General features: G+C 31.5%; 1 protein-coding gene and 1 long non-coding RNA gene across 2 annotated transcripts; one reads left to right on the top strand and one right to left on the bottom strand.

Moving 5' to 3' along the window:
• Window positions 1-2643: 2643 nt before the first annotated feature.
• Window positions 2644-4474, top strand: LOC148252976 (uncharacterized). Its single transcript, XR_015813394.1, has 3 exons — window positions 2644-2861; window positions 3320-3390; window positions 4252-4474. It is a non-coding gene; the product is annotated as an uncharacterized LOC148252976 (long non-coding RNA).
• A 2362-nt stretch (window positions 4475-6836) lies between these two features.
• On the bottom strand, window positions 6837-9114 carry LOC110817655 (small ribosomal subunit protein uS3x-like). The gene is made up of 6 exons (XM_088207953.1): window positions 8954-9114; window positions 8724-8871; window positions 8451-8622; window positions 7544-7598; window positions 7321-7452; window positions 6837-7205 (listed from the first exon to the last, which is right to left on the bottom strand). Exons 1-6 carry the CDS (start codon window positions 8981-8983, stop codon window positions 7038-7040), a joined length of 705 nt encoding a protein of 234 aa, XP_088064079.1. The 5' UTR covers window positions 8984-9114; the 3' UTR covers window positions 6837-7037.
• Window positions 9115-9905: the final 791 nt, after the last annotated feature.

The following is a 9905-nucleotide window of genomic DNA, read 5'->3' as shown; positions in this document are numbered from 1 at the left end:
CCATGGACTATTAACAAGTGCCACATTGGAAGGATTAAGCATTTTTTGACGCTCAACCTCCATCTTAATGTGCTTAACAATTTTAAAGAAAGTATTAATATGTTCACTATGAACCATCAGGAGTTTAAATTTTTTCCAACATTTAAGTTCATCTGAAAGTGAAAGAATCACATTCTAAACCTGCTCCTAATCTCTTATTTCATACCCTCCAGTCTTAAGGTCACGAACCATATCACTCATGACATGTAAGTATTCAGCTATATTGTGCTTTGGATCCATTTCATACTTTATCCACTTTAAATCTAAGGCACGAAGTCTTGTAGCGGATGTTGAGCCATAAGTGATCTTAAGCTTGTCCAACATGTCCTTAGTCGTGGAACAACTCTCAAACTCTATAATGAGATTGTTATGCATGCAATACAATATAGTATGACACGTAAAATGATCCTTTTTGAACAATTCCTGGTATGCAGCTAAATCTTCATTGTACTGGTTACTACCAATATTTTTTTGCTCAGGTACAATAATGATTAAGGTTTTCAAACCCCGCATTCATTAAGAAGAAACTGAATCTTCCTATGCCATATATCATAATTTGTCTCATCTAACTTCTCATTGGTAGACAAATCAGTAATCATATTCTTAATTGTTATTTTTACAAGTATATATAAAAAAATAGATATTAGGCACAACTTTTCATAATTAAATTATCAAAATTTCATTGTTTATGTCACATGTTCCAAAATTTTGCTAGGTTCATAATTATCACATATGATACAAATTAAAAATATTATAATTTAATTATCGTAATAAAAAAAAATTAAATGGAACATATCCATGTACCTTTTAATTTTGTCAAACTTAATTAGTATAAAAAAATATCACAAGATATATGTAGTTATCTCAACTTAACAAAAGATGCTTAACTAACTAATGTACATAAACTAATTAATGTACATTAGTACAGTGATGATAAAACAACATTATAAAATACTAACATGTTATCCAAATAAATAAAAATAATATGCATACACGAAATACTATTAAATACCCATACTGCCAACCAATAAATTTGCTCAAAAACACAAACATGCATCTATATGTTGAGTTGGCCCAATGGTAAAAAGATGAAAAATAATGATCATAGTCTAGGAAGTAACATGTTTCCTTTAATTAAGGAAGCATTTAACATCCAGAAAAAAAAAAAAAAGAATTCAACAATTAAGTATTGTGAGCATAAAAGCAAGTATGCTATCTATTACTTCCGCATTAAGATTAGTTCTAATTGTTTAATTGTAGTATCAGAGCCTACTTGCTTGCATCTATTCTCGTAATAATCATGCTCTAATCTGGATTAAGTTTGTTAATTTTTTTTATGATAATAAATCCAAAAAATATGTTATTTTTTTTCATGTATATTTTTAATTTCTAAGAATATGAAAACAAAAATACCACATGAGTGTCGCATAATTAAAAACTGCAGTATTTAGTTTTTCCACAGAAGCGTTTTTTTTTTTGTAAAGAAAATAGAGTTTTAGCCATGGGTGAAAACTGAAAAGAAAAAAAACAGAGAGAGGAGTTGCATTGTGTGTGCGTGAAAAAAAATCTTGAAGATATATAAATATGTATGTCTGTATATATAGAAAACTGAAATAAAAAATAGAAGAAGGCTGATGCACTGTGTCTGCGTGGAAAAAAAAAAAAAAAAAAAAAAGAGGTGCATGGTGCGTGCGTGAAAGAGGAAAAAAAAAAAAGGAGGGGAGAAAGCAAGAGATTGAAGATATATATATACACATATATATATATATATATATATGCATAACCAGCTTTGTGATAAGAAAAGTAAGACCCCCTCAATTTTGGTATTATTTTTTTCTTATTCTCTCTCATATGATGATGATGTCATCTATTTTGTCTTTTAGTTAGAAAAAATTAGATGTTAAAAATGGGATTCGAACCTTGACCGCTTTAATCATACCCTTAATTTAACAGGAGGCATATCACCGAGAACAATATGGTTGGTACTATGAGGTTGTGGCTATTGCATAATATCTTGAAGAATGAATATTTGTTTCTTATGCAATTTTTATTGCAAAAAAATAGTGTTGTGTATTTGAATCTGCACAATTTGTTTTCCTGAACCATTTGCTTCCTTTCTCTTTGAAATTAAAAGGAAAAAACTGTGCTATTTTATAACCACCAAAGGGATGCCACTCACATACAAAAGAGTATGAATCTTTACAAGCTAAGCATAGTAGCAAATAATGTTCTCTATATCCTCCATATACAGAACTGTGATCCTTGAACAAAAAACATAGGGTCTACAACCAAAGATATTAAAGTCTAGCAATAAGCCTCTAATGCTTTTAGCTTCCTTTCTTTCCTTTTGGAGATTTTATGAAGGAATTACAAAATAAATTGTGCTTGCAATCTTGCTAGCTGTGGGAGTCTGTCTTAATCTGCTGAATCTTAGTTGGGTGGTACGGGATCTTAGCAACTAAAGTTGTGGGCTTGGAATGGAGTTGGTCTAACCAGAGCCACAAGAAGGTTGTACTTGGTTGCTTAGGCCTAAAGCATCATGCATATATGGCCCATCAGTGAATGTTGAACAAACAATGCATTACTCTTCCCCTTTAGCTTTTGGGTCCTCTGTTTTATAATAAATTTCCATGTGTTTCTTTAGCTATATAACAATGTTCTTCTTATTTGTGCAGTTGTTTTTTAACCCTTGAATTTTTCATGTACACTTGAGCAGTGTCTAAAGGGATGAAAATTCAGGAAAGTGAAGGCCTTGAAAAGATATTGCTGGGGTCTCGGTGTCATAAGGACCGTGTGCTTTTGTATTTTCCAGTGGAATGCAGGTAATAAAATTTACACTCTTATCCAAGCCTTTCTGTACCTAAGTAGGTTTACTCTTTGCAGTAATGAGTTTTATTTTCTTCTTTCACAATCTATCGATAAGCTGTGTGCCTATTTTCAAATATGACATGGAGTGAGAATAGTTGAAGGTAACCATCGTGCCTCTGCATAGCAATGATTTGTAGAGGCACGATGGTTACCTTCAACTATTCTGGCTTTCGTGCACTGATTACTAGATATAATATTTGGCTTTCCAATCCCAAGGCAGACAGCGATAGTTGTGACTGGTTCCAACTGGAATTTTCATCACTCTTAAATTGCTATGTAGTGTTTTTAAAGCCTGAACTCCAAGAATTACGCTATAAAAGGACGTGTTTGTTGTACGCACGTCAAACTATTATTGCTATTTTGCTCTTGGAGGTGATTATTGAAAAAATAGAGTCATGATCTCTTTTTCCAGTGATCTTAACCAAGTTAATGATTCCATTTCTTCTTGGTGTGGATGGCATACAGACCATGGTTCACTGACAGGTGATTGATCTTTATACTCTTCCGCTTTACTGTTTCTTTCTGGGTTTAGTCTATGGGCTAGACATTGGCGTAGTATTTGTTCAAGGAACTACCTGCGTTCAACTTCTATACACAAAATTTGATATTCTTCTCATCTTTTTTATTCTTCTTTTGATGATCTTTGTCCATTTTTCATAATTTAATTGAAAACCATGCATGTTTATGAAATTTGAAAGAACAGAAGCTTTTGCTTTGGTGAAACCTTGGAGTTTGTTCATAATATATTTTGCAAATTTGGTGAATCAGAATCTAAATGTTCAAGATGCAGCATCTATCTCCTCTGCTCCTGGCCTCCTGAGTGCAGAAATTTGCCACGAATTCTAGATATTCCAGTGGCTGGTCGAAAGCAATTTTAAGATTGTGTTGATGAATATTATCATTTCTCTTGCAATTTATATTAAATGATTTCCATGTTTTTGCAATCAATATAAGAATTTTCACTCTAAGCTTAAGTATTCAGTTCACAAAATTCACAAAAGTATTTTATACTTTCTAGTGTCACATGAAAATGCTAGTATTCAAAGCCTTTCACTTTCACCAGCATTCCATTATAGTTCAGATGTTATTCTCTCTCAGCGGTTGACTTTTGGTGGTCTAGATTGCAGCTTGTTTACCTTTTTGGCCAGCGGCTATTCCAATTGACATCTAACAAAAGTTATTTCATTTGGTAGCTTCTGATATATATTGCATAAACAAGTTGGCACTTTTTTTTTATTTATGTTTGACATTTTGCTAGCAAGTTCTTTTCACTGTTTGCATAATTTCCTTATGAGTGGCTTGAAAGAGTACTTCATTGTGCCTTGTTTGTGATTCCTGTTGAAGCATATACTTTGGGGGGGAGGGGGGCGCACGGACAATTTCAGAGCGGACTCCCCATTCATTAGATAGAGAAAGAGAAGATCGCCAAGATTTCGTGATCCATTGCCGAACTTATTCTACAGGCTTAGTGTGTGATTTGCTATCAAATATTTTTTTCTATGCCAAGACACATTTGATTGTTTGGATAATTCTATAAATAATAATAATAAAAAAATAATTTCTAATATATACTCGTATTTTATGATTTACCCTTTTTTATTTTAATATGTAGGTCTGACATATATTATGTTTATAATTGAGCAATTGAAACATATAGTACATACCTAAAAATTCTAATATGATAAATATTTGATTTTTAATAATAAATTAACTGTGTACGGAAGAATTTTTGATAACTTATTGGTCTTATGCATGTAAGTATTATTGCATGTAAAAAGATAGTGTCCCTAAATAAAAATAAAAAGTTTTATTTTCATAAAAGATGGTATAACTGTTAATTTTTAAAACTATTTAATTAACGATTTAACTAAACCATTTTATATAGGAATATAAATTATCAATACATATATTTTATGATTGTATAATCTAAAAGTTATAAGTCATAGTTGAATTATTTGAACTAATAACTTCACAAAAGCCATGTTGTAAGTAAATAATAAATTCATGTGTCCATCTTGTCGATGCACCTATAAAATCATATAAAACATTTAAATGATCTATATATGAAACCATGTGTATCTCTTTGAATGCTATTCCAAAAGTGCAGGAGATTTAATTCTAATTTTGGTTTGTGACTACTTAATAATTTAGTTTATTCTACGAACAAAGCAATACATAGGAGTTCATTTGATTTATAATCTTCTAATTTTTTAATGAATATCCATGCAATAGTTCGGAATCGAATCTCTTTAGAAAGAAGATCTTTTGTCTCACGGCAGTCTGCTCCGGTCCTTAGCCATACACTGCATATATTTTTTAGTGATTCACATGGCATCATCAAATGATACAAGTATTGGATAAAAATTTACACAATATTATTAAATTGAGATACTTTAAAAATATTTGAAGTAATAAATTTTTGATCTAGTATTGCATTTATTTCAATCGCATAAATCTTTAGTAATTTTTTTTTTAATATAAACGATATTAAACATTTTCGTTGTGTGGATATGACATTCATTTCGGTTAAAAAATTAATTAAATTTTCTCTAGAATTATGATATAACAATACGTTCTTTATAAAAATATTTAGAGCACTATACGTCAACTCTTCCGAAGTTGTAAATAATTCACATACAGTATATATTGTGCTAACTTTAATTTTGACCTCTTTTAAACAAGAAATAAATTTTATCTCTTAATATAAATCCAATTAAATTTTTAAGGAATATCTATTTCTTCGTTAAAATAAAAAGGTATATTATAAACTAAAGAAAATTGATTAATACTGGAGTAGTGTTAGTTTATTTTAATATCTAATTTCTAAATAAGTCAGTGCGATTTTTGAAGAAATAAAAATATTAAAATGTGTCATGCTTGTAGAATTTTGCTGAAAATATCATTTTAAAAGATAAAATTTATTTATTTAGTTTCGTAATTTTTTTTTTTTTGTAGTGAAATTTGATAAAGATTGGTCAGACGTTTTAAGAATATTTGTAATATGTCAAACATTTCCACCAAGTTCAAGTAAATCCATTAATCTTAGGGTATTCCATTTTTAGTACTTTATGGAGATATGACAGAGAAAAATTAAGGCGTGATAATTAAATCAATTTCAATATCTAAGTGTTTTGACGTAATAATCATATTACAAATATAATAACAAGAATGTATAAGATAATTAAAATAAAAACATACATAATCTTTGACTAGCAATGAGCAATGGGAGTTCATTTTTAGTTTCCTCCAAAACTTTGACTAGCAATGACAAAAAGGATTTCAATTTCGCGTCTTTGAAATGAGTGGACACAAGAATCAGCAGTCTTTCTATGGTAGAAAGAAAAGATAGTGTATTATGGTTCCAAGTACTTTTAATGATGCTCCCAAGGTTTGCAAGATTTCAACTAGGGGGGGAGGTGTGTATTAAGTAAGATTTCTTTTTACTTGAAACAAGACTGTTTGACTATACATTCGGTCTTGCATTAATTTATTTTAATTGAATGTTTCTTCAAAAGAAAAGTCATACCCAATGTGGAATTTCCATTAGCTTCTTGTTATCCATTCCTACAATGATTCTATTTTGAAGATTCTAAAAACTAAAAAACTTCTAAAACACCAGAGCAATGGAATCCCTACAAGGATTGTCTGTCTACTTTATTAGTCAGTCTTTCATCTTGATGTATTCCTGCAAATGCCCTTCTACATCCTTACTCAACACTCCCTTTCTGTCTCACCCTCAAAAGAAAGCATTCTGTTGTAACTCAAACCATCCATCCGCCTATGACTCTGCTAATTATTTATTAAAGGAGATCTAAACTAGTTACATCTAACAACCTCCTCAGTCGCACTCAATAGCATCAACAACACAACTCAGTAAAAAAGAAGCCCTTCCAGAAAAATTAAGTGACAAAGTTAATGCAATAAAGTAATAACCAAAACCATTGATGATAATTAACCCTGAAACAAAATTACTGTATAACAAAATTGGAGAAACATTTGATTCGACACTAACACCAGCACCCTTTAAAAGTCTGCCATCATCTCAGTATTCAAAGATGAAATTTAAAACAATCTGATACTAGGCATAAAATATAATTGATTAACTAAAGACATATCATCACCACAAGAGCTCAAGCAACTGGGACCTCGATATCAGTTGCCAATACCGGTTGCCGGATAAACTCTTCATCCTCTTTGGGAGCATGAATGGTGACCAAATCAGGTAGTGGAGTTTTTGGGCCCTGCTTGCCCTTGGGATCCCAGTCAAGCATGATCTTCACCTTAATACCAAGCACACCCTGCAATTTAATAGAACATTTGATCAAATGACAAACAATTATAAATGGCTTCCCACTTAAATAAATGGGTAGACGATAATTATCTCAAAAAAGATTATGAACTAAAGGTGAAAACCTGTCTCAAAAGAACATGTCTAACAGCAGAATCAATATATTCCTTCACTGGCTGACCAGAAGAAATCATATAACCATCCTTGAACTTCATGGATTTAGCACGTTGTGCTCTCAGCTTTCCGCTTACAATCACCTGTCCACATAATAAATATAATATTCGGCACAAGCACCAAAGACAGTTGATGAAAACTAATGAACCTAGAAAGAAAAAAAAAAGAACAAACCTCGCATCCTTTGGCTCCACTTTCCATGATAAATCGCAAAACACCATAACAAGCCCTAAAAGAACAAGTAATGGCAAAGGTAAGTTATGTAAAATGCATATTAAAAAATTTAACATTCTATGTGATGAGATACTCCAACACACCACAGGAAAAGATAGTCCAGATTGTATCCTCCACAGTTTATAAATGGAAAAAGAAAAGAATATTCCACTATGATTATGTTGTGGAGGAGATTCATTAATATTGTCATCTTCCGACACAATCAGTACATAAACAACCTACTTGCTTTAAAGATGACCACGAAGCACCAAAGAATAACTAGTGATAGCAACTACGGATCCTTTACTCAAAACAAAATAACAGAGCTTTTAGAAATTCCTCCACGCTTTTTCACAACCATAAATAACTAAATTTAGACATGTTTTGAACAAAATTCAAAAATATTAACCACATGTCCTCTTGGGAGTAACTTCCCCATAGAGTAAACAGGAATCACGCAATCCGTCAAGAGTGATAACTAAGTATTGGGTGACAGGATATGAATATTGGCCGATTGTGCATTGACAGGAGAGACTAAGAAAGAAATATATGCCCTCTGTAAGGCCATAGCAAGAAAACCAGATAATTTCATGACAATGACCTCATGAGGAGTACTATCGCCATCTTCCGACACAAACTTGGAAGGAAAATACCAATCTGCTTTGTAGATGACAAAGGAAAAATATATGCTCAAGTATTGAAATAAAGAAAACCAGTGAATCAATTGGAATTAATTCAAAAGGCCGCATTTACAAGCATATAATACTGAAATCAAAACAAATTGGAACAAAACAGTCAATCAATCAAACAGTTTAATGCCACAAATTTGTGTAACGCAAACGAAAAAGAGAGATCAGCGATCTCATACCTACGAACAGCGAGGCCACCAAGGAGCTTGTAGCGAAGAGACTCGGCCTGCGCAATTGCGCAAAGACCTCTGTTGTTAACCTTCTCGGCATACAGCTCAACGCTGTTCTCTGGGAACTTAAATCTCTTCTGCACAACAGATGTCAGCTCCCTAATCCTTCGCCCCTTGTCACCTTGAAACCAGAAAAGAAAAACTTAATTAACCTACAGAAATCCTAATGACCACTCGGGAAAAAAAAAAGCAGATCAGCAACTGTATACAAATAATTAATACCGAGAACATTCTGGGTACGTGTGGCTCTGATAATTATCTCGGTGCGCATGGGAGTAACCCTAACCTCCACACCGGAGTACCCATCCTCTGCTAGTTCTCTAGTTAGAACCTCGTTAAGCTCGGCGAAAAACACACCATCAGCGACGAACTGCAATCGACAACAAAGAACAAGGGATTTCAATCATTTAGAACTTTTGTTTAGGATTTCTTAGAGAAAACAGCACACTGACCTTCCTTTTCTTGCTAATCTGAGTAGCCATATTTCTGGGGTTTCGACGGCCACAAGATCTTGAGCAAGCGATGTCTGCGTTCTACGTGCAAAACCTAAGTAGGGTTTGGATGAGAGGCGTTATTATATATATGTAGTTGGATAATAAATAACAGTGGAGAGAATGAGTAACCCATATAGTTTGGGCTCAATGCCCATTACTCCAAACCTCATCATACAACTGGGTTGCTTTTGAAAAGAATGGGTTGGCCCTTTATGAAGAACAAGCCAGAGCTCCTGCATTATACACAGTAAAATATATATATATTATTTTCCCCTAGAAGAAAATAGAATTTATTTGGCCCAAAGAAAATAGAATTTATTTTTTCAAAAATTTTTTTTTTTTTTTTTTTTGCAAATGTTAGTAATATCTTATATTTATCTATCAATTTTAAAAACATATACTTATCTCTCTCTTAATTTATCATACATTTTGATCAAACTCTTTAATCAAATTAAGTATCTTAATTTTAATTAACTTTATTAATCTAATTTTAGGATTTACTTAAACAAATTAAATCTAGACATTTTTGTAATTACTCAAAGTCTAAGAAACTATTTGTTAGGATAACATGTATAAACTTTTATATTTTGTTTTGGTGAATTTTATGGTAGTTCATTAATGTAGGGTATTGTATGGTAATAGCATAGGATGATAATGATAAAGTTATATCATATTTGGAAAGATTATATATTGATGTATGATAATAATAACTGTTTTGTTTAGATTGATAGGATAATATGATTGTATACTTAATCAAATTATCAATTTGTTTCTGTCTTATTATATGTAATAATAAATAAAAAAAAATATTTATTTAACTTGTAATTCAGTAATTTATTTTACTATTTAAACTATAAGTTTAATGAATTTTTTAAAAAAATAGCCAAAAAATTTTACTACAAAGAATAAA

This window comes from Carica papaya, chromosome 7 (assembly GCF_054855325.1).
Source record: "Carica papaya isolate Zhongbai chromosome 7, ASM5485532v1, whole genome shotgun sequence".
In the NCBI taxonomy this organism is placed as follows: Eukaryota; Viridiplantae; Streptophyta; class Magnoliopsida; order Brassicales; family Caricaceae; genus Carica; species Carica papaya.
The sequence above is the reverse complement of the archived record's forward strand: the minus strand, read 5'-3'. Positions and strand labels throughout refer to the sequence as shown.